We start from the raw sequence: 26,452 nt of genomic DNA, 5'->3' as shown, positions 1-26,452 counted from the left end.
GCCTAAAGCTGCTGGGCAAAAACACAAAACACAGTAATGTTTCTTTCTCCCCTTTTTGGGTGCATTAGCTCGCTTTTATCCCTGCTCATGAACAGTCAGAAGCCAGGGAAAGTTGCATCTGATACAATGATACAGTGTTGCGAGACATGTAAAGCAATACTACATAAAGCACTGGATCTCTACATTTCTATCTGAGAAGAGAATTAAATGGTGATGCTCTGAGGTTGAAATTGATTGCAGCTTCTTCCTTCACACCAAATGGAGTCATTGTGGACATGAAGGCAGCTGGAATTGTCCCATGAAAGCGATTAGGAACCTATTCAAGCAAACATCATGTGCACCACATAGCTCATGAAATTGGATTTATGGAATGCCAGGCATATGCCTCAAATCATTTGTCCAAATTATTATTGTAGAATTTGTACAACTTAAGTGCAAAGTAAACACATTTGTATTGATTCGGCGTGGGAGGAAAAATTTACTGATGCGTCATTGATTCTTATTGATTGATTATTTTTCAAACAAATCTGGATCATCTTCATATATGAATTATTCTGTATATTAATAATTCTGTATATTGAAAACGCATTCACAGTACAAAACTGCAAAAAGGGCACGAATGTCACGTATACAGCGGAATTTATACAAAACAAGTTGCGCTTACACTGTGTGAACCAACATACATGGGAGGCGAGCCTTAACTGCAGTGCCGAAACAAAGCCAAAAAGAATGAAAATATTTTAATTTGCAACACCTTAAAACTGCCAATTAACAGTCCGCATCAAGAATATGAGTTGAATCATGGAGTACATAGAGTTCCAACCATACTACTGTTATACTAAACGTCAAGATTCTAATAAAATTAAGCAGAACCTAAAACTCTTTAGCACAGTACAAAGCAGAAGGGCTTCTCTAGTCCCTTTACCAGCATATATTTTATGTCCCCAAACCATATGTACTGGCCTTTCAGAAAAATCCAGCTTTACATTGTTTGATTCAAAAGTGTATGAGAAGCCAGTCAGTACTCCTTTCACTAGGTTTGTGTAGATTTGCTGTACAAGTGGTTGACGTGCCTCAAGTTATGCTGAGATGAAAAAGAATCCCTCTTTTCCTGCAATCGTTTTTCTGCATACCACAAACTTCATAACAGTCTGTGCTGTGTGAGTTCTGTGGGCCCTGTCACTTCCTTCCCCTCTGATGGTAGAATGAATCCCTTATGTTTGCATCACCTATTGACATGCTTTAGACTCTTGTTCCCTAACCCAAACCATCCCAGAATTAAATTCTGATCAAGTTTCATATAACCAATGTGAATAACAGATAAATTTTATCCTGATACTGATCAGGTATGTCTTCTCTTATTAAAACAGCAATTTCATAACAGTAAACTCCACACATAGTTCATTCCAAAAGGATTGTTTTTTGTAAAACATGTTGCGAATTAGCGGACAGGCGGTCAATTTATTAAGTGTTGAGCCGTTTCCTCAAAGCAGTTTATTCAGCTCTGAAGCATCTCCTCAATAGATATCCATTCAAAAAGAATGGCCTCTTGTCTCCTCGCCAGTGTACCGAACATAGAATGTCTATGGACCACAGAATTATGCATTTAGTTGCTGAACTTGTAGACTCCTCTTGGTAGAAGCTCTGTTATTCTTTAAGAATTTAAGCCTCCAACTATGTGTTGGTAGGCCAGTTGCATAAAGCACAAGTTTTTCTCTTAAGTGTAACACTTAAGGCGTTTTTTCCCCTTAACTAAGGGAATGACTTGAGGGTGTTGAATATAATCCCTTATGGGGATTTTCCACTGCATGACTCTCGACTCTGCTCGCTTTTGGGGGGTTTTCTACTGTGGATAGTACCTGGTACCACCTCGGTCGAGGTTCCAAGTGAGCAGAGTCGATACTACATGTGACGTAAAAATCCTGCAGATCACTGATTGGTCAGGGAGAATCGTCACTAGCAGCGTCACTGGATTTCCTACACGCGACATCAACCCGCTAGTTTTAAAGTTATAAACAGCGATAGCAGTATCATTTGTTCACGCGACATTCGAATTGTGAAAAAAGAAATGGCTGAGCACAAAACCACGCCATGTTCAATAAACGAGGTGCAGACTGTCCACTCGTTAGTGATGAGCGAAACTGACTGTCGCAAGGAACAAAACTCTATAAGATGTTGGTTAATGGAGAAAAATAACCTTGGGAGAAACCAGACTCGCTGTGGGGGCCAGTTCCCCTCTGGCTAACATCTTGAATATAATGCCAATATTATTATATATAATGCCAATATTATTATGTATAGTGTAAGTCATGGTTTAAAATTATTAAACTAAGTAAGTGTGAAGGGCCAGTGTTTAAACAAAGAGTTTCTATGAACTGTAAGAATAATGACTAATGTCGTTGAAGTTCATCCTGGTTTGCATTGTTCTTTTGTTAGTTGACTGATGAAGGCTTTTGTTTGTGATTTAATTGATAATCTATGTATTCCATTATAAGAGTGTAGTCCATCATTAGACCAAGGTGATGCAGGCAGAGATCAGTGATGTACATCGCAGTTCAACCGGCCAGTAATTTTGGTGAGGTCTATCCTAAGTCCAAGGTTCAGGCAATGGCATATGAATTATCCAATATCTTACGGTTGGAGCAGGCATCAGTTCATCCTGAGGTCCATCGTAATAGACTGAAATGATGTCTTTCTGGCAACGGCTGCGTTTGGTCTTCATCAATCAGAGACCCGTAGCAGTGGAGTCCGATGAAAAGGAGGAATGGAGCTGAATCGGAGGTTGAGAGACATGGAAACAAATGGAATAACATTCACGTAGATGCCATTAAATGTTTTGCAGAGTTATCAATATCGTGATCAATGTTTCCGGTTCCAGCAGACCTAACTAAAGCAGCCTAAAGCTGCGTACACACTGCCAGCGACTTTCGCTGCAGGTCACCAGTGGCTGGCGGTTAGGTCGCTAGTGGGCGTTCCCACTACTGCCATTCCATTGCTGATGACAGTGAATCACTTTCCTTGCCACTAAAAACAAACACTTTGGAGGGAAAAGATGGAAAATAGAATAAATGGAATCAGTACATAAAATGCTTTATATCAAAGATGAACGAGAAACAAGGCGTGCTCTTTGCCATAGCGGCTGTTTATCTACGGCCAAAATGCAAACGCCGGTCTGTCTGGGTCCACAAAACCATTAAATCTTGGTGTCAGCATGGTGAGTACCACTGGCTGGTGCAGAAGGTGTGGCTGGATGAAGTCCGGTTCCAGCAGTATTTCAGGCTTGACAGGACCCAGTTTGATGAGCTGCTGCAGAGGGTGGGTCCCCTGATCTTTCCATTACTGCAGGAGCTGAGAGAGAGAGAAGGATCATGTTAGCTCTACCGTCGTCTTTCGTATTGGCTGTCGCTCCCGTAAGTCGCACTTCATTTGAATAAAGTTAAACTTGTCTCAACTTTGTCGCATCGCTGGACACGCCCACATCTAGTCGGCAACGGTCGCGATAGCTCGTGTCGCCGGAAGTTGCTGTGCTCTCATTGAAAATGAATGGGATGGTGTCGCTGTCTCACACAGTGTGTACGCAGCTTAATTGTGTGGTGAAGAATAAATTAGGTATATGCCTGGCTAAATAGTTGAAAAATCTAACAGTTAGCCAATATAATGATGATTTAATGGGGCTAATATGATCATATTTCGTGGTTCTCGTTAGCACTCTGGCTGCTGCAATTTGAACCAATTGAAGTTAATTTACTAAACTTGCAGGACATCCTCCCAGTTATGCATTACAATAATCTAGTCTTGAGGTCATGAACGCATGAATTTGTTTTTCAGCATCAGCAACCGAGAGCATGTTTCTTAACTTGCCTAATATTTCTTAGGTGGAAGAATGCTGTTCTACAAACAATGGACATTTAATTTTCAAATGACCTATTGGTATCAAATATAACACCTAAGTTCTTCGCTGTTGAAGACAATGCAACAGTACATCATCATGAGTCAAATTATATTTTGGCGGCTTATTTTTTGCGGTTTTAGTCCAATAACTAGTACGCCTGTTTTGTTGGAATTTAGTAAAAGGACATTTCTGGCCATACAATCTTTGAGTTCATTGAAACTTTCTGCTAATTTGGAGAATTGTGAAATTTCATTGGGTTTAGAAGAAATATAAAGTTGGGTATCATTGGCATAACAGTGGAAACTTATTCCATGATACCTGATAATATCTCCCAGGGGAAGCATTTATAAGGAAAAAAAGCAGAGGTGCTTAAACTGATCCCTGTGGCACTCCATACTTTTGTGTGCCTCGTTTTTCCTTGTTTACACCGTCAAAGTGGTAGCGGTCTGCTAAATAATTCTCTAGCCTATTCAAGAGAATATCATGGTCTATCATGCTAAAAGCACTAGAAGTGAAATGTAGCCATGATCAATGATAAGAGCATGTAATTTGTAACTCTGATAAGTGCAGTCTCTGTACTGTGGTGTGGTGTGGCCTAAATCCTAACTGAAAATTAGGGCTGCACAATTTATCAAACTAATCGCGATTACTTTTCGGCTGCCACGATTATGTAATCATGAAAACTGACGATTACTGCGTTCAATTTAAGTCTGTACCTGTTGCGTCAATGGTTTCTATTTACATGTTTTTGCTGTGCGGTTGAGGATTCTAACCAATAAATAACATGTCTGTTGAGCAATAAAGAATATGGTATGAAGAGCATATTTCAGAAATCACCGTCATTGTTATCACGCCTGCTCTAATAAGACCCATTTGCTGTGCAGCTGGTATTGTCACGACGTTGTTAACATTGTCACGAATCATGCAAATTACTTTTTTTAATTTCTAAAGTGCAACCACTGAGCCAAAAATGATCTAAAAATGATCTTGCATGAACAAGATGACCATTGAAGATCTAACGGGATGAATGGTCCCCTGTCACCAAAGGGCTTACTGAATGCAGAAACTTGGTACAGTTTAAATTAGCTGTTAATAAGTTTTAAATATGCCATATTTACTGTTCGTGGACTAATAATTTAAGTAATTTTAGCAATTATTTAATTTATTATATACCATAGATATCTGGATAGCGAGGAGTTAATAATATTAAGAAGAGGTTCTGAGATTACAGGGAATACCTCTTTTAAGAGCTTGGTTGATATTGGATCTAACAAACATGTTGTGGCTTTTGATGTTTCGATAAGTTTTGTTAGCTGTTGTTTTGTTTGTTTGTCGTGACATATGACAGCGAAGGATTAAAGTTGCACGTGAGGAAAACTATGAGACCGTGTTTTCTGAGGTACTTTGATGATTGCATAATTCCAATATTATTTCTGATTATTGAAATGTTATCAGTAAAGAAATTCATGAAGTCTTACTATTATGCTGTGACCAAATATCTGGTTCAGTTGAGGCTTTTTTAATCCTAACCAATTTAGTCACAGTATTGAATAAACACCTAGGATTGTTGTGGTTATTTTCTACAAATTTGCTAAAATATGCTGACCTGGCTGCTTTTAGTGGATGTCTGTAGCTACAGACACTATCCTTCCATGCACCGCGAAATACCTCTAATTTTGTTTTCCTCCACTTGCGCTCCATTTTCCATGCTGCTCTCTTGAGGACATGAGTGTGATCATTGTACCATGGTGCAGGGCTTTTTCTTTAATCGAGGATGGCGGCATTATCAAGAGTGCTAGAGAAGACTATTTATATTTTCTGTTATTTCATCAAGTTCTTCTAGACTTTGGGGCTTACTGAGTTTATGAGATAGATCTGGAAGATTATTAGTGAAGCTATCTTTAATGGTTTAAAAATAGTTCTGACTGAACAATAGAGTGGTGTAGACTGAGTAACATTAGCTGATCGCAGCATACATGAGACGAGATGATGATCTGAGATGTCATCACTCTGTGGAACAATTTCTATAGTATCAACATCAACTCCATATGACAGAATTAAATCTAGCGTGATTTAGTTATTCACATTTATCTGACTCCAAGAGAGTTGAGAATATCGATAAATGCTAATCCCAATGTGTCATTTTCATTATCTTTCTGAATGTTGAAGTCACCAACAATTAAAGCTCTATCTACAGTAACTACTAGATCTGATAGAAAAGTGCAAATCAGAATAAGGTGATAAGGTGAATGATGACTTCAACATTCACATAGATAATGAAAATGACACATTGGGATTAGCATTTATCTATATACTGTAGCAAGGGCAAAAGAGTACAGAGATTTCTTTATTTATATCTGACAGTGTTACATTAAGCATTATTAGATAAACGTAACTAACAAAACACTTAAACTTATATCTTGTCCTCTGAGTAACACCAAAAACGTCACTTTAAATTGTAGCAACACCTCCTCCTCGACCCTTCAGACGCGGCTCATTTTTACATCGATAACCTGAGGAAGTAGATTCATTTAAACGAATATATTAATCCGGTTTAAGTCAGGTTTCAGTCAAACAGAGCACATCCAAACTATGATTTGTAATAATTTAATTTACAATTAGTGCTTTGGTTTAAAGAGATCTAATGTTTAGTAGCCCTACCTTTTTACATGATGTTTATCTTAAAACTTTTTTTTTTTTTACATTTAATCAGATTTTTTCTAAATGATATAGAGAAGTGTGAGGTGGTAGTTCGGGGAACAGACACAGTCTCTATATGAAATCTAGGTGATTCAGTCTCTACTTGCATTGTATAGACCTACCTTTGTGTTCTTTAGAAGAAAGTCAAACACATTTGGGATGTAAAGGATGAGAGAATTTTCATTTTTGGGTGAACTATTACTTTAACAATAGAACGGATAAAATCAGCTACCACCAATTTTGATCAACTTACTCAAAAATGTATTGGCCCTATTCAGTCCTTTCATAGCAACTACATTGATTGTGGATAGTAGCTACTTATGCTGGCAGATTAATAAGATTTTTGAATGAGGCTTTTTTGACAATCCAAACAGCTTGCAGAGTTGGGCCACTGTCCAACAAACTGATAATGCAATTAACGGTCTGTTCCATCTGTCCTCTCATTAAGCATGTCTGGTCACATTTCCACTCTGAGAAGCATGCCTCTTCTAATCAGTCCTGGGTGCAGGCTGTTGTAGACGATAATCATTGTGATGTGAACATGAATAGGGTTAGAGTCTCACAGGCGACCTTTCATGTTTAAAAGTCCCTGCTCTGACTGTGAAAATGAAGCTAGGCATCCCTAAATGAGGCTGAAGTTGTTTCAGTACACGTGTGGGCAGGGGAAATGACTCATTGTTTTGACAGCAGAAATTATTCAAGACCTTTCACGAAATGAGTCGGCTTAATGGGATTTCCATTTTGAGCTCCGCTTCACTGTCCAGTGCAAACCAACAGTCACTGTGAGACTTATCCAATCAGATCTTCCCTTTAAACCAGCATGAAGCCAGTAAGATTAGAGAGGGATGAGTATGACCGATGAGTATGACCGAACGGATGTGTGACAGATGTCTGAAAGAAGCTTAAAGGGATAGTTCACCGTAATATACTCAACCCTATGCCGTTCCAAATCCATATTACTTTCATTCTTAAATCACAAAAAGGATGTTATGCAAAATGTTAGTCTCATTCACCATTCACTTTCATTGCATCCTTTTTGGTGATTGAGATTGTCATTCTGCCTAACATTTCCTATTGTGTTCCACAAAAGAAAGTAAGTCAAATGGTTTTGGAACAACATGATGGCAAGCAAATGATGACAGAATAATTATTTTTCGGTGAACCTTTCCTATCTCTTTCTGCTGAAGAGAGAAAATATCTGCTGAGTCTCTCAGTTGACTTGCATCCTATTTCAACTTCCTGTCTGTTGGCACAAATGTTTTGTTTGAAATGTTTGTTGTGTGTCATGACAACATAAAGCTAGAATAGTCGAGACAGAAACTCTAATCAAATATTTCTTAACACGTAGATCAAATTCTTACCATTACTTGGCAGAAACATTTGTCCCCCTCCTACACTCCAAAAGAGATCACAATTGCTGGAGATTAATGAACACGTGCTTCTACTAGTCCAAAAGGGGTTCATTATTGCTCATAATAGGCCTGGGCGATATGTAAAAAATATTTTGACCATAATCACCTTAAAAATATTGCAATATCCAATTACATTGTCAACCACCTGCCGTGGCTCTGTGAATATTTATTTTATTTAAATGTATTTATTGATTCTGCTTTAAAAATTATTCATTTATTGAAACACAAACTTAAACGAAACGAAAAATGCATTTAAAATAAAGTGATCAAAAATCTTAAATAAACACCTCCCCAAATCCAAATATTTACCATCTCCAACAGAAGCATTTGCATAATGCAAGTATCTGTCAATGACAAAAGGTGGAAAGTTACTTACGGCTCTGTGGAAATAAAGTGAACTTAACTCGCAGCACCTCCTGAGATAATCTGAGATAATTTGCAGCATTCTCATAGACAACATTATTTTCGCAAACAGTTTTCAGAGGAATGAAACGAGAGAAGAAAAAAAGTAGTAGTAAACTCTTTACATGAGCATGTTCCAGAGACAGGCTCGTTCTGCACAACTCTGAACAAACAGGGACTCGGACATGGGTATTGACGGTTTTTTTTGTCTGTTCTTAATATTATAATAAAAAGTGTTTCTTCAAGTGCTTATCTTTGTGTCTAATAGCATTTCCTGTCATGTGTCACTCCGAGACCTCTTACAGGTTGCCAGCCTTTTGCGGGGGTAGATGAGCAAAATTACCCATGCATGAAATACGTTTGGGAGCTTGTGAACTGGATTCAGCCTCTTCACATTAGGCAGGTTGCTGGTGCTAGTTTCACACCTAGGGCTACTGATTAATATATTTGGTGACTACCCAGATCCATGATTTTGCAATTTCCAAATATTGTTGATCATCATCTGTCATTGAGTGTCGCAATCAGCATTGGGATATTTGTAAGATATCGTCGATATCCAATTACATCGTCCTATCATCCAGAACTAGTTCATTATAAACTAGAGGTCAACCGATATATCGGTTTTGCCTATTTAATCGGCACCGATAATGATTTCAGGAACTATTGGTTATCTGCAAAAGTCAACACAGATATTTTCCCCCTGTTGTGTCCGGTGCTGGAGTGGCTGGGAAGGGCGTGCTGTCATTATACAGTATGAGAGTGGCCTCTAGAGGTGAAAAAAAAAACTATCGCTGATGCCTCATGGTGGTGGTTTTGAACGTGAGACCGCACGTTGAATGCAGCGGAACACTGCACGGAGCTGAACAATGCAGATTTAAAACACCAACAACTAAAAGGTATGTATACAGTACATGTTCTCATATCATTATAACATAATTAATTTGCTCTCTTGTGGCTGAGAGGACGCTAACATTAAAGCTAACCTCAAACGGTTAGAACAATGTGAAAAAAACATGCAAGTCCTACCCAAATGTTTAAATAAAATGTATTGCCATCTATTTGCATTAGTTTATATCCAGTCACGTTTATGCTTTAGCCAGCTAAGTTGTATATTTAAAGGTAGTGAGAGATTTGAGAAAAATATCTTCATGCAGTCAAGAGAAACTTAAAAACAAATCCGATAAGTATTTTTTTCATTTTGATTAGATAATAATCAAGTGATCAGTGTGTGTGTGTGATGAGTTTCTTCGATAATTTAAACGAGCGCAATAGCGCAAAATACAAACAAAAATATCACTGAATATTATAGAGCGTAAAAAAAGCACAAGACATTGCAATTCACTAGTTTGCCCTACTTTCAAATTAAAGACCCCTCACCAGAAGTGATCAGCCACTTGAAGACGTGCAATGGCTCTGTGAATCACAAAATGCTGTGTTTAATAAGTAAATATATTAAATGCACGCGCAGTGCATATGTTAACATACCCGTGGCTATTTTTAGCCTTCACACGTCTTCAATATTTGAGCGCTACTCACGGATAGGGTTGCAACGGTATGAGATTTTCACGGTATGATAACAGTTTCAGAAAATATCACAGTATACAGTATTACACAATTACTATCATCAGTGAAAACAGAAGGCTTATTTTATTTATTTATTTAATTTTGAGCAAATACTTTATTATAATTGAAACTTGAAACCATTTATTTTATTGATGTGTAAAAAAAGTCTCCCTTTTGAAAATAAAATAAATAGAAAAAATAAGAACGCTAACAGAATAATAAACATGATAAAACATAGCATGTAACTATAACATGTTATATAACTAAAGCATGTTAGCATAGCATGTTAAATTAACTACTATATGAAAAATAACATCAGCTGTGTGAGCTTTTAAAGTAATGTCCTATGATTATTAACAGTTAACATATAATGTAGGTGCGTGACCGTGAGGCCAGACTTCTCTTGTCTGTAACTTTAACTCGGTGGTTCTCAACTGGTTTTGTTCAGGACAGATTTTACATTGGACATCAAGTGTCGACCTGCCATAGATTAAACATAACCTGTATTTAATGTATCCTGGGTTGCATTTCTTTTTATGTTGTATAGTTTTGTTTATGGTTTTCCAGTACAAGGACATGCATCAAGTGACATTATTTTTGTTGTTGATGTCAATGTTTGACATTCAGCACACAACTGAATAACACAGGCTGCATGAATATGATAAATGATTACTGCAAGAGTTGGATTAACATACAGGCGCGAAGGGGCTTCAACATTTCTAAATTGCACAAATAATAAATACATATACGTATTTGTCTCTGGCTTGCTTTTTTTTCTCAATACTGTAGATAAGCAAATGTACATGGTATGATAACCGTCAATTTTCAAACGGTGGTATACCATGAAACCGGTATACCGCTGCAACCCTACTCACAGACAATATCTCAGATGTCGATGCTAAACAGACACACTTACAGGACTTCCTGGAGAGTTTGGATGGAATGTCAAAATAAAAGCATGGGCACTTTAAAAAGTGCACTTTAAAAAGTGCACGATTTAAATATATTACTGTTGTATTTAAAATTAAAAGTAAATAATAGTAATATTAATAACTATTTCTTATTATTATTGTCATAATTAGTATTTGTTTACAATTTATAACAATATTTAAATTGAATGGGTTCCAAAAAATAACTGTGAATGAAAAGTGGACTGATGTCTTATAACTAAATTGATCAAAAAAAGAGACCTGAATCCTTTAAAATCCATATGGAAGTTGAAACATTTCTGGAAAACACTGGTTTCTTTTCTACTGAAGACTGGAAATGCTGTTAGTTTTGCTGCTACATTATCCAATATACTAGTTGTTAATAATAATAATAATAATAAGTGTTTCTTAATAAGCTATACATTTATATTGAAATAATGTGTAGTTAGAGGTTTGTGTGTCTTAAAATATTAAAGAGTACTCTCAATTTAAGTTCCACACAATAATGTAAAGATATTCTAAACTGATTATGCAAAAAAACAACACTGGTATTGGAATCAGTGCATCCCTATTTTAAATGTTGTTTTTTCATTCAGTATCAATTTTAAAAACCATCGGCCAAATAATCTGTCATCGGCTTGTCTTCCCAACTTAGTTATCGGTTTCGGCAAAATCCTATATCGGTCGACCTCTATTATAAACATGTCAAGTGACCATTACACCTAGATTTACTAAAAGCACAAATGTAGCCAGGCTCAAACAAGATGAACTACAAAACATAATTTTTGTCCTGTTTTCCTGTAAATATATCTAAACATCCTTTTAACAAGATACGTTTACTTGCATAGCAAAAAGACATAAGGTCTTAGATCTTGTTTTTGACAAAATTTACATTTATACATTTGGCAGACGCTTTTATCCAAAGCAACTTACAGAGCCCTTATTACCGGGACAATCCCCCCGGATCAACCTGGAGTTAAGTGCCTTGTTTAAGGACGCAATGGTGGTGGCTGTGGGGATTGAACCAGCAACCTTCTGCTTAAAAGTTTAGTGCTTTAGCCCACTATACCACCACGCTTAAAACCAGAACAAAATTGATTGCCATTTAAGTAAGAAGAATAAACTTATTTCAAAGGGAAAACAAGGATATTTTGATTAACCCATTGGGTAAGAAATATTGTTTAGATTTAGCATATCAAAAAACAACACACTTGATCAGAATTTAAGTCTTGAAAATAGTTTGTTTCTTCGTAAGACATTCATTGCCCAAACCATAAAGCTTTATGATGAAAAATTGTTTAGGTTCAGCTGAACTTTGCCAGATTTGCAGACGAGCCAACTTTTGAGCTGAGTGCAGTGGCTTGTTCATTGCCAGACAATGTGCTTCTGCTTTGGACGGACTCTGAGGGAGCATCATGTCTGGAAAAAGGAAACATGGCACGCAGGAGAGCACGTGTGGCACACTCTGGGAATGTTTAGATATCTCCCACGGTATTCCAAAAAGGAGAAGGGAGAAAAAAAAAACCCTGCTTATATCTAAATCCAGCGGAAAAAGTGGGAGCTTCCAAAAACCAACACACACATAAAGACTGCTGCAATACAATGTACAGGGAGATTCTTATTTGGTATTTCCTGTGTGACCTCCTTTGCTAGCCATCCTCGAAGTGCAGTGAACCCTTGCTCCCGGCGGACCGTGTCAGTATTATTTGTTGATGGGCCGTTGGCTGCAGGCCAACCGGGTAAGAGGGACTGATTTGGGGGTGCATTGCAGGATCCAATGGCATCTGGATATTAAAGCCTTGCCTGTACTAGAGCAAGAAATAAATTACAGCATATATCAGGAATTTTCCAACTAATGATGTGCGGATGTGGTAGTTCTGGGGAAAAAGAGTCTGACTGTGCTTTCTTTGTTCACTCGGAGAGGGCCCCATACAGCATTCCTTTAAGCTCTGCATACTTTGGCAGCTGTTATGGAGTTTTTCTTTTTTTTTTTTTTTCATTTTATAATTTCTTTTTCATTACTGTATACAGTTTATGCATGCTGCTTACTTCTATCTTTCTCCAATCTTGGTCAAACCTGGTAGTATTGTTACTGTTTTAAATGGGCATTCAAAAGAGCAAGGGGAAAACCCTAAATTACTCTTGGGCTTCACAATAATGGTGTATACAGCCCATTTGACTGGGAGGCAAAGAATGACTTGTCCCAAGACAAAACATGGCGGGTGGTAGGAGGGCGGTTTGTTCAGTGTACAATGGAAGTGTTGCAGTGTGCAAGCACAGCAAACAGCAGTGCAAGAATAGCCTGTTTTTTCAGTCCAACCAGGGTTGCATAATTAAAGGTAACATGTTGCGAGGAAACCTAGTGGCGTAGATGCAGCATCATGCTAAAACGGTTACCAGTATCATTGTAAAAATGCACAATTCACATATGCAACATATGAATATATTCCACATGTAAAAGCATCCAATAAAGGCTTTTCAAGATACAAAGAGTAATAATGAGCTTGTCATGTGATCTCAACATGTCAGCCTCATGAATGTGTGCCCAGCACCTTATGTAGAAAGCAACATTTGCTCTAAGAATAACTAGTTATCATCTAATGTGATCGTACATCATTTTAAAAATACTATTATATTATTATTACCATTTATTTTTGTTTAGCGTTTAGCAAACATTCTCTGCACCTTTAAGGTATATACTTACCAATACATTTCTGCTCTTAAATGCAGCTAATCGCTTCAGCTTTTTGGTCATTTTAGCTTCTATTTCAGAGATAAAAAGCATACAAAAGTCACACACAGTCATAGCCTATACATGATATTTAAAGACAGCCATATAGTCTACAGATGGCTTTCAAGAGCTAGCTAATGATATCACAAACTGATCTATTACCAGCTGAATAATGAGTCCTCATGGATGCTCATTTTAAGCAAGCAGCATTGTCTTTTGTGAAGTTACTGGACTTGCAGCTTTAAAAGTGTCCGGGGGCGGCCTGAAAGAATGCGGATGTATGTCTTTTGTTGAAGGGGCCTTTCATCCTTCGCTTCCTTTGAGAGAGACAATGTAAACGTAGTCTCCTAGCCAACTCCATCAGCCAGGCTTATTCTGAGTCACATTGTGTCTCTATTGTTTTAAATCTATTGGGGTAAATTTAAAAGGAATGGTTTGGGGAATGGGGGCTGAGGGTGTATTAGTGGAGGGGGGGTACAGAGAAGTGCATGGTGGCCGAGTGCGAGTTACACTACTGTGTATATGCTTGGTCAGTGGCACTGAGAAGAGCTGCAAGATTTTCTTGTTTCCCTCGTGTTGAGTGGGCCCACACTGTCTCACCAGATAGGAATGCACAGAATGCTCTTTTAATCTGGAGTCAGCCGGAGCTGCTTTATCTTACCGTTTTATTAGTGGCCATTTCAGAAAAACATTTGTCGACAACCACAAGCAGAGTTAAAAACATAGGGATAGAAAAAGAGAGCAAGAGACTGAGAATTTGAATGTTAGCATTACATTGTTTTAATGTTTATGGATTGGCCCCTTTCATTTCCATTGTAAGTGCCTCACTGTAACCTTAATTTTTGCTTGCTTTTTGAGGGACGTGTTAAAAATAGTTTTTTAGTAATCAACATTATGCCACAAATGCTTTGATTTTAATTTAACTTGTTTTGAACCCAGAATGTTACTTTATAAGGGATGGTCACCAAATTCTCTCACCATTTACTCACCCTCAAGATATTCCAGGGGTGTATGAATTTCTTTCTTCACCAGTATATATTTGAAGAAAAATAGAAAAAATATCTTGGATCAGTAGTTTTTTTTTTTAAGTGGATGGTGATCAAACATTTGAAGCTCCAAAAAGAACAGACAGTCAGCATAAACATCATCCATTGAACTCCAGCGGTTAATGTCTCCTGAAGCGAACGGATTGTGTGAAAAAGATAAATATTTAAGTGCTTTTTAACTCTAAATCATCGCTTCAGTCAGCAGCGGTATGTGCGTGTGCCGTAATTGTATTGGCATGTGAGAAGCAAGACAACTGATGCACGTGCGACACAGCTGGAAGAACAGTGCCGTTTACAACTGATTGGGAGGAACGCTGAATGGAAGCTTGTTTGGTTATAGTTTAGATCTATATTTGTGTCTGTTTCTTTTCTCACAATGGTGCGTTTGTGTGCTTATCCTGGATGTCGCAACAGGGAGGAGAACGTCAGATTACGTCCGTATCATGGCACCGTGAACACCCTCTCATGAAGCTTACTGGAAGCGATGGATTATAGTTAAAAAGTACTGAAATATTGATCTTTTTTCACACCAAAAGCGATTTGTATCACTTAAGACGTTAATTTAACCACTGGAGTCGGATATATGACGTTTATACTGACCGTCTGTGATTATTGGAGCTTCAAAAGTCTGTTCACCATCCACTTGCATTTTAAGCACCTAATGAGCTGAGATATATTTGTATGTTTCTTCCAATGTGTTCTGGTGAAGAAAGAATGTCATACACACCTGGGATGGCATAAGGGTGAATAAATGAGGAGAGAATTTTCATTTTTGGCTGAACTATGCCTTTAACATGTTTAACTTGTGTTGATTTAAACCTACTACACTGTTTTACTCTAAAATATTCTCTCAGGGCTCTAGTGTAATAACTGCTCCTTTTCTCCTTGGACATTTTACATCAGAAGCTACTGGCACGTTCTTTGAGGTCATTTGTGCTGTAGGATACAACCTCTGTGGTGTACTCTGTTTACCGTGAGCCTGAATGACGTGAGCAATGTGCAGTTAGCACTACCATTGGTATCGTGATGCAAACTGTGGCATGTGTCGTTTAACAGCGGAACTCTGTGGGTAAATGTCAACGAGGCCATTACCATCTTTAAGTGTCACTCATGACTGAAACAGCGAGGAACACAGGGTTTGTGTTTTCTGAGTGTATTTTGAGTTTTAGCACTTTGTGATGTAATTTTGATGCACCTTACTACAGTAATTCATCATAAAAAATGCACAAAACTTGCAATCATGAATATGATCTTTAGACTTGAAATATTACACGTTTTCTTGTCTTTCTAAGCATTTACAGTCATTGATTAATGCAGTGTAATTAACCTTTAGTAACCAGGGGAATTTTAAAATCAGCTGCCGCTCTTAAAAGTGAGATGTTGTGCGAGTGACTGCGTGCATGTTTGTGGTGTTGCCTTTTATTAACACTGTCATACAAGCGGATATACTTCAGCTTGAACATCAGTTAGCAGTGGTATGTGGTTCTTCCTAGAAGTCGTGCAGTGCACCCTCTTTTTTTTTTTTTTACTTCGGTTGTGTAGTTTAGATAAGACAACAGCTCAGGGTTTGTTCCATGTACAGTTATCAAGCTCAGCTGGGCTATAATGTTTGGATTGCAATTGATAGGGTCAGGTTGGGCCAGCAGACTTGGATTAAAAATTACTGTAGTCTGAAATGGCTTTTCACATTGTAACTTACTTGGACTCAATAGAATCTAGCTTTCCAATTACAGTTTAATATTCAAGGAGTCACTGAAATAAGCCGACATCAACTCAACAATCTTAATTATAGTACTTTTAAAATGAACTCAAATGGTTTGAGCCACTGTGCTAGTAATCTGTGGCTTTACTGTCAGGCCTCTTAGTGAAGTCAAATTCTTAGCAATCACCAGAGGAGTCTATTTTAGAAAATGTCATGTGTCTTTGCTGTGGTCACATGGCAACATAGAGGCCAAAATGTTTGATCCTTTTATTTCACCTTCAACTTCCTCCCCATTTACACTAAACCAGGAAGACTTGAATGAGAAAGTGTCAACACAGCACTAAAAATAGGCTGTTATGCGTATGAAAAATGTAAACCTTTTTTTGATTGATCGCTCATTTTGCTCACATTAGTCATTTACTGTTACGATTAGATTAATTTACATACTGTATGCTGTGTTTGATTATGCTGTTGCGATCAGTCCAGATGATTTACATTCAGTTAGAATGACTTGGGGCTGGATGTTGGATGTAATCATCATCTAAAATTGAATTGAAAAATAGTGTTAGTTGTTGGGCTGGTATCCCAGAAACTGTTTGACCATAGCCTTAAGGCCCTGCACCATTACAGGATGTGAAATCTTGAAAGCACATTTCAATCCAAGCTTAGGGAAAATATGTTTGATAAATTTAATCGAAAGGGTCTAACCACATTCCTTGATGTACTGTTTTATAGAATGCAAGAAATCGAGGAAGTGTAATTTCAGTGTTTACCAGCATGTTAGGGACCGCCCTCCACTTCTCTGCAGTACTCTTGACCGTTGTGCATTTTATGATACAAGGCAATGATATACGCTCCAGGCTTTGCTTACAAACACAGGCCTGGTTGATTTGGATGACAAACATGAGGATTTCTGGGCCCCGCGCCTACTGGGAGGAGAGTGAACGATAAGGAGGAAAAGCACCTGGAAGCCGTCCACCCTAGAGCAGGGTCACTGAGTTTTGTCTGGAGGCTCTCCCTACTGTAGCTGTTAACAGCAGTATCCTGCATACAGAGTCATCTTGGGGCCCTGCAGTATCCCAAATTATAGGAATGGGTCACGATGGTCACTAGTAGTTGATTTAGTGAAGTTGAATAGTTATAGTTTTCTTATAGATATTTTAGTGGCAATGCTTTAATTAGCATGATTTACTTTTCAGACAGTTTGTATGGTGAAACCCTCTCGGAAAATGTAAATGTTGTAAACAAGCGTGTCTTCAATTTACTGTCAGTTTACGCTTATAGTGGTGTAATATAATGTACTTACTGGTTTACTGTATTTTTGCTACATAGCTTTTGTGTACTTCTATACATTTTATTATTATCCTTGTATGTGTGCAGGTTGTCACATTATGGTATCGTGCTCCAGAGGTGCTGCTTCAGTCCAGCTATGCTACTCCTGTAGATCTGTGGAGTGTCGGCTGTATCTTTGCAGAGATGTTCAGACGGCGGTAAGTTTACTCTGCATTATTGTCACTAACAAATTGCGCCAGATGGAAGGATGGAAGACTCGAGAATCAGGGGGGTGATGCTTGGTAAAGCAAGTGAAGCATGGACATGATGGCTTTCATTGTACATTTGACAGCATAGAAGGAACAAGAAAACTGCTATTAAAGTGCATTTACAAAGCTGTTTGGCATGCAAAATTGAAAGCATTTTAGGGCCCTATGATTTCATAAATGGTGTTGCAGAATCTGGACATAAAACATGGAAATTTGGCCTAATAAAAATATTGAAAACCATTGAACTTGCTTAGTTATCCAAAATAAACCTGTATATTAGGATCTTTCTTTTAATAATGTATTACATTAGGAAAACAAAAGTGTCTGTCAGTGTTGTAAAGGAGTGATGCCTTTTTGTTCCATCGCAAAAGTTGTAAGAGAATATGACTGACATGTAATTTTACTGTTGAATGAAGCTGAACAAACATGTTGAAAAGACAATTTACTGAAAAGCCTCTAAAAACTATGAAAGAGAATGGCAAGTTTTGGTTCTTTCATGTTTGTACTTGAAGCTATTATGGATCATTTTAGAATTTGTTTTATTTTGTCATATTGTTTTAATGAACTGTATTTTAAAACCACATAAAATCTGTAACCCATAAAATAAAAGTTTGAAAAGAAATTGAATGGATTTAGTAGGGTCTCACTACCCATCATGACCACATTTTTGCAGGAGGTTGGGGTTATTAAACTGTACATAAAAAAAAAACTGTTATCGCCACTGTGGTTGCGACAGGCCACTGCAGACTTGGAGGGATCCGTCCATCTGTGTGTGGTTTAACGAACTTAACACTGACACATTTATTAAGCTGCTCAATCCAGCAACAGCCGGTTTCAACGGTTTTAGGCATCAACCGTTGTTTCTTTGTGGCTTTTATCTCATCAGAAATGTATGGCTGTAAATTGAGGATCTCAAAGAAGGATGAAACTGAGGCAGTTTGGGGACTCTGGGGTTCATGATACCATTTGTATTGCAAAAAGTTAGACTGGTCTGGTAGCCTGTTTGATACTGATATCTGGAGGGACTCGGCAAAATAATAACTCTTAATAAAGGGGCCCTTAAAAAGTGGGTGAAATCCTGCCTTAAGCACCAGAAAGTCATGAATTTCAGGAGAGAGGTGTGTTTGTAAAAAAACAACAAAAAACTCAAGTGTATATTTTTTATGTGATATACTGCATATACCGGCTATAAATGCATTTGGCTCACTGTAATGTGTGTGTTGACAATTTTTTCTTGCCTGTCAGATAAGTTGTTGATGTTGTGTTAATTGCCCCTCCTCAGGCTGGTGTGTGTGGGGTGGGGGGATTTTGTGGGCTAATGTTTTCCTCTCCTGGCGCATCATAACAAGTGCATAATCGGATGGAGGAGAGATTTGTAATTGAAAGCGTAGATTCACAAGCATCTGTACACACTTTCACACACACCCTGTGTTAAACATTCTAATGGGCCCACCTGTCCACCCCTTCCGGCATCCATTGATAGTGTTTCTTTACAAGAGCTGTAGATAAACTTTAGCTGACTTTGTGCTCAATACAATAATTAAATTCTTCTACTGCAAACTTCACATTTATTACATCCTGTTGTAGGAATGAAAGCTGAAAATCTATTTTAGAATTGCGTTTTTGTCCTTTTTTTTTTTTTTTTTTTTTTACTGTCAGTTTTGAGTTTGTTTTTCTAGTTTGAAATTATATTTAGTTTTTATTCTAGTTTAAGTATGTTTGGGCTGCCAAAGATAATGCATCAACTGATATAAGTTAAATATGTTTAACACTGTCAAATTTCTCAGGGCCGTCTAGTGTTATTGCTCACATGTAGAGATGGACCCAAGTCTTGGCCAAACACCGGTATTGGCCGATAAAAGCAATTAACTGCACTTTCGAAATTGGCCGATTGTTTAAAAAAACAAAAATAGCCCATAATCAAGGCAGATTGTGTGCTGCCAAAAGGGGTCTGACAATTAGCCAATGACTTATGCTGTTTGTGAAAGAAAATGCCTCTTGTGTGGAATTATTTAGAATCGGGTGACAATGAAACTAGATTTTCAATTTGTTAGCTCAGTGGTAAAGATGCTGGCTACCACCCCTGGAGTTCGCCAGTTCGAACTCCAGGGCGTGCTGAGTGACTCCAGCCAGGTTTCCTAAGCAACCAAATTGGCTCGGTTGCTAGGGAGGGTAGTGTCAAACGGGGTAACCTCTTTGTGATCGCTATAATGTGGTTTGCTCCTGGTGGGGTGCATGGTGAGTTGTGCGTGGATGCTGCAGTGGATGGCGTGAAGCCTCCATGTGCACTATATGTCCATGGTAACCCGCTCAACAAGCCACGTGATAAGATGCGTGGAATGACAGTGTCAGATGCGAGGCAGCTGAGATTCTTCCTTTGCCACGATTGAGGCGAGGATTTGGAGCACATTGGGAATTTGGCATTCCAAATTGGGAGAAAAAGGGGAGGGGAAAAAAACAACTATTTTGATTACCCGCCTTACAACTTGACATAGCAAGGAATATGATGAGTTAAAGCTAAAGTGGTGTTTGCTTCAGCTAAAAAGTGACTAGCTTCATCATTTAGAATTCAGTGTGAGTAAAGAATTAGTTTTTTGTTTCAGTGTTTTGTTTATAACTGAGACCAGTTATGCTGAAACATGCTAAAGACTAGGGATGTACTGATATGGATTTTCTGGGCCGATACCAATAACTGATAATTCACAGCTCATTGCGGCCAATATGATAACTGATATTTAAAACAAACAACATTTTCAGTCATTTAACCTGGAACTGCTAGATAAGTCATTCTCATTTTAAAATGGGTGTCTTTATAAAGCTTGGAATTTAGATTGCTATTTAAGGTTTGACGAATGTACAGTTGAAGTCGGAAGTTTGCATACACTTAGGTTGAAGTCAGTAAAACTCATTATTTAACCACTCCACAGATTTACTATAGTTTTAGCAAGTTGTTTAGAACATCTAATTTGTGCATGACACAAGTAGATTTTCCAACAATTGTTTACAGAGAGATTGTAATATATCACAATTCTAGTGGATCAGAAGTTTACATACATGCATAAATGTGTGTTTAAGCAGCTTGGAAAATTCCGGAAAAGGATGTCAAGCCTTTAGACCATTCGTTTATGATAGGAGGTGTACCTGTGGATGTATTTTAAGGCCTACCTTCAAACTCGGTGCCTCTTTGCTTGACATCATGGGAAAATCAAAAGAAATCATCCAAGACCTCAGAAAAAAAAAAAAAACTGTGTTCCTCCACAAGTCTGGTTCATCCTTGGGAGGAATTTCCAAATGCCTGAATGTACCACGTTCATCTGTACAAACAATAGTACGCAAGTATAAACACCATGGGGCCGCGCAGCCATCATACCGCTCAAGAAGGAGACTCATTCCGTCTCCTGGAGATGGTGTGAAAAGTGCAAATCAATCCCAGAACAACAGCCAAGGACCTTATGAAGAGGCTGGAGAAAACATTTAGATTAGATTAGATTAGATTCAACTTTATTGTCATTGTGCAGAGTACAAGTACAAAGACAAAGAAATGCAGTTTGCATCCAACCAGAAGTGCAAAAAAAAAAAAGCAGAAAGGTGCAATGTGATATTCAAGTGTAGACAGGTGGTGCAAAGGCAGGACAAGAAATATATTGCAGTGTTATAAGAGCAGAATCAATATGGCTATGTAATATGAACCGTGTATGAACAACATGTACAGATATGTGCAATGTAGTAGCAGTGACATTAAAAGTAGTAGAATAATATAGATGTATGCAGTGTATTAGCATAATATATAAATATGGATATTCTGTATGATCCATATATACAGATATGTACAGTATGTACAGCTATGTGCAGTGTGGTAACATTATAAGAGCAGTAGAATATGGCTATGTATAGGTGTAATTACAGTATGTACATTTTTAAATAAATGGAACAGAATAGGTGGGATGGGGTAGTGCAAATTGTCGGGGGTCAATTGTCACCAGGATGCAGAGCTAGAGTTCAGTAGGGTGACAGCCGCAGGAAAGAAGCTTCCTCTGAACCTGCTGGTTCGGGTGTGGAGGGACCTGAAACACCTCCCGGAGGGGAGTGGGGTGAACAGTCTGTGGTTGGGGTGGGAACAGTCTTTGGTGATGCTGCGCGCTTATGCGTTGGGCAGTTTTCACCACCCTCTGTGGTGCTTTCCGGTCATGGGCAGAGCAGTTGCTATACCAAACTGTGACACAGTTGGTTAAGATGCTCTCTATGGTGCAGCGGTAGAAGTTCACCAGGATCTGAGGAGACAGGTGGACCTTCTTGAGTCTGCTCAGAAAGAAGAGATGCTGGTGAGCCTTCTTGATCAGGGTAGAGGTGTTGAGGGTCCAAGAGAGGTCCTCCGAGATGTGGGGACACAGAAAATTTAAGCTGGTGACACGCTCCACCTCAGTCCCGTTGATGAGAATGGGTGTGTGTGTGTCAGCTTTAGACTTCCTGAAGTCCACAATGAGCTCTTTGGTCTTCTTAGTGTTGAGAGCCAGGTTGTTGTCAGTGCACCACAATGGTAGGTGCTGGACCTCCTCCCTGTAGGTCATTACATTGACCTACATTGTTGCTGATGAGACCAATCACCGTAGTGTCGTCTGCAAACTTGACAATGGTGTTAGAGCCATGTACAGGTGTGCAGTCGTAGGTGAAGAGGGAGTAAAGGAGAGGGCTCAGCACACATCCCTGTGGTACGCAGGTGTTCAGGGTGATTGTTGAGGAGGTGTGATTATCTAACCTAACAGACTGAGGTCTGTTGGTTATGAAGTTCAGAATCCAGTTACAGCGGGAGGAGTTGATGCACAGTTCACTGAGTTTGGTGATCAGTTTGGAGGGGATGATGGTGTTGAATGCTGAAGTCAATGAACAGCATTCTCACATAGGTGTTTCTATTGTCAAGGTGGGACAGGGCAGAGTGAAGTGCCGTAGAGATGGCATCCTCTGTGCTCCTGTTCTGACGGTAGGCGAATTGAAAGGGGTCCAGTGAGGGTGGTAAACAGGTCTCGAGATGGGCCAGGACCAGCCTCTTGAAGCACTTCATAATGATGGGGGTTTGTGCAACTGGACAGTAGTCATTAAGGCTTGTTGCATTGGAGTGTTTTGGCACCGGCACAATGGAGGTGGTTTTAAAGCACGCGGGGACAGCTGCTTGGGCTAGTGACAGATTAAATATGTCAGTCCAAACATCAGTCAGCTGCCCAGCACAGGCCCGGAGGACGCATCCGGGGATACCATCAGGAGCAGCAGACTTGTGTGCATTAATCCTGCTCAGTGCCACACACACATCGGTGGTGGAGTGTGTGAGGGGCTGGTGAACTGCAGAGACCACAGCCTTGATGGCCACTTCCTTGTTGTCCCTATCGAAGCGGCCATAGAAGTGGTTCAGCTCATCAGACAAAGAGTTGTTGGTGATGGGGGGGTGGAGTTAGTAGCTTTGTAGTCTGTGATGGCCTGGATGCCTTGCCACATTTGTTGGGGGTGGTTGTGCTTGGCCTTTTTGATGCCCCTATTTAGGTTAGCCCTGGATGAGCTATAGGCTTGAGCATCACCTGATCTGAATGCAATGTCTCGTGCTTTCAGCAGGAGTCTGACCTCACTGTTCATTCATGGCTTCTGATTAGGGAAAGTGGTAATCCGTTTGAGGGTGCTGACACTGTTGATGTTTGAGTTGATACAGTCCAGAACGGAGGAGGCATATGAATCAATGTCCGTGTGGGAGTCGTGGGTGGCCTGAGTTGCGAAAACTCTCCAGTCAGTGTTTCCAAAACGCTGCTGAAGTGCAGAGTCAGCTACCTCTGGCCACACTTTGACTGTCCTTACTGTTGGTTTCACACGTTTGATGAGTGCTAAGTACTTGGGCAGTAAATACAAAGAGAGGTGATCTGAGTGTCCTAGATGGGGAGGGGAGCGCCTTTGTATGCATCAGCTATATTTGTGTAGACTTGGGATAAAATCTGTTCTCTTATGGGGCATGATATTTTGATGGAACTTCGTTAGTACAGTCTTTAAATTCGAATGCTTGTAGTCACCTGCGACAATATAGGCTGCCTCGTGATGCAGAGTTTGTTGTTTACTGATAGCAGAATGCAGTTATTTCATGGCAATCTTAGCATTAGCATCCGGTAGGCTGCTGTTACTACAGTTGATGTAAACTCTCTGGGCAAATAGAAAGGTCTACACTTAACCATGAGATACTCAAGGTTAGCTGAGCAGTGACTCTCGGTGATGGTGGTGTCCGTGCACCACGTTTTGTTAACATAAATGCGCAAACCCCCACCTTGTGTCTTACCGCAGTCATCAGCTATTCTGTCCGCACGGAGGCGGCAGCATCCAGCTAGCTCAATAGCGCTGTTGGGTATTCCGCTGTTAAGCCTATTTTAAGTTTCTGTGAAAATAATGATGTTGCAGTCCATAATCATTCTGTGTTTGGTGATTCGCAGCCGCAGTTCATCCATTTGGTTCACCAGCGAGCAAACATTGGCGAGGAAAAGGCTTGGAAGAGCGAGTCGATGTGGAGTTAGCTTTAGCCTCGCTCGAATTTCACCGCGTGACCCCCTGCCTCATTTGCGTGTCCGTCTGAAGAGCCCTTCAGTCGGTGTGGGGATGTTCGGAGGTCCCGTTTGTTTATCGATCTCTGGAAGTACGCTAATAACATCAGAATTGCAGGAACCGATGTTCAAGAGTTCCTGTCGGGTGTACGATATGTACGCTAAACTGTTTTTACTGAAAATACTTGAGATAAACAAGCATATTACCACTAATTTGCAGAATCTGGAGAGACACTTGAGCATTGTGATGCGTTCGTGCCGCCATCTTTGATCATCTTATAGATATTAAGTATCTATATCTACTGTAAAACAATCCTATATCGACATAACCTGAAAGGCTGCTCACCAAGGAAGAAGTCACTGCTCCAAAACTGCTATTAAAAGGTAGACTACAGTTTATAAGTGCACATGTGGACAAATATCTTACTTTTAGGACAGTTGTCCTCTGGTCAGATGAAACAAAATATAACTGTTTGGTTATAATGTCCATCGTTTATGTTTGGAGGACAAAGGGTGAGGCTTGCAAGCCGATGAGCACCATCCCAACCGTGAAGCATGGGGGTGGCAGCATCATGTTGTGGTGGTGCTTTGCTGCAGGAGGGACTGGTGCACTTCACAAAATAGATGGCATCATGAGGAAGGAAAATTATGTGGATATATTGAAGCAGTATCTCAAGACATCAGCCATGAATTTAAAGCTCAGTCGCAAATGGGTCTTCCAAATGGACAATGATCCCAAGCATACCTCCAAAGTTGTGGCAAAATGGATTAAAAATTGTTCAGGAATGGTTTGCAGAACATGACAAAGAGTTCAAGGTGTTGACTTGGCCTCCAAATTCCCCAGATCTCAATCCCATTGAGCATCTATGGGATGTGCTGGACCAACAAATCCAATCCATGGAGGCCCCACCTCGAACTTACAGGACTTAAATTATCTGCTGCTAACATCTTGGTGCCAGATACCACAGGACAACTTCAGAAGTCTTTTGGAGTCCATGCCTCGATGGGTTAGAGCTGTTTTGGCAGCAAGAGTGGTACAATGTTGTGGCTGATTGGTGTATGTGCACGCATTGAGCATAATGCATGTCTCATTCACTGACGCTTTCTACAGCTCTCATTTTCTCATCTTATTATGTATATGCAGGCAGTCAGATAATTTCAGCCAAAAGTCAATAAACTGTAACAAATTATCGACGAATATTTCAGCAATAATAATATTTCGTTTTTTCCCGGTTATCAGCCAATAATATATCGGCCGCCGATATATTGTGCATCCCTTCTAAAGACATGGCGTATTATTTGGTTATTATTTTAATTTCTTGTGAAATTGTAATTGAATTGTGTCTAATTAATTATCTTTGATTTAAAAAAGGTAGCATACAAAAAGTAGAACCACCAAACTATCGATATTGCCAGAGTATCGATATCGGCAGATGTTGTTCTATGCAGGATATCTGTATCGGAACACAAATGTTGTATCTTGCATCCCTACTCACTAGTGGCTTTATGATATTTAAGGTTTGTAAAAGTTTCAATTGTTATAATATACTGTGTATCTAAAACGAAAATTATTTGTTGTGATTTTTATTTATTTTTTTTAGTTTTGGAGTCCTGAAAATGTTTTTTTTTTTTTTTTTCAGATTTTCCAATTATGTAATTCAGTTAATGAAATGTTTTCATGTAGTTTCGTTTTACTTTTTGTTAATAGCAATAACACTGCTTCTTACACCCATGTGCCATTTAAAAGCGTCACTTTGCTGGCCTCCTGGCACACCTCCATGAGTGCCAGGGGGTGGGAGGGTAAGGGGGACTTTCATTGCTGCTACCAGCACACCTTTTCTCCTCCTGCAGGTGATTAAGTATGCTTTTTAAAAGGCCACCTGTTGCAGATTAAAGGGCACCTGGGACCAGGTTTCTCCTCTGATGTCTGAGAAGTGCACAGCACTATACGAGCCAAAACAGAAATGG

At 39.2% G+C, this 26,452-nt stretch overlaps 1 protein-coding gene across 1 annotated transcript in view; it reads left to right on the top strand.

The window, feature by feature from the left end:
• LOC127650966 (cyclin-dependent kinase 6-like) overlaps positions 1–26,452 on the top strand; it is a 51,505-nt gene that overhangs the window by 16,632 nt on the left and 8,421 nt on the right. Inside the window, exon 5 of the mRNA XM_052136648.1 lies at positions 17,758–17,867. Coding sequence (XP_051992608.1) covers positions 17,758–17,867 — 110 coding nt within the window. The remainder of the gene's footprint in view (positions 1–17,757; positions 17,868–26,452) is intronic.

The sequence above is a fragment of the Xyrauchen texanus genome, chromosome 10 (genome assembly GCF_025860055.1).
Source record: "Xyrauchen texanus isolate HMW12.3.18 chromosome 10, RBS_HiC_50CHRs, whole genome shotgun sequence".
In the NCBI taxonomy this organism is placed as follows: Eukaryota; Metazoa; Chordata; class Actinopteri; order Cypriniformes; family Catostomidae; genus Xyrauchen; species Xyrauchen texanus.
Note: the sequence above shows the minus strand (reverse complement) of the source record. Positions and strands in the feature narration are given on the sequence as shown.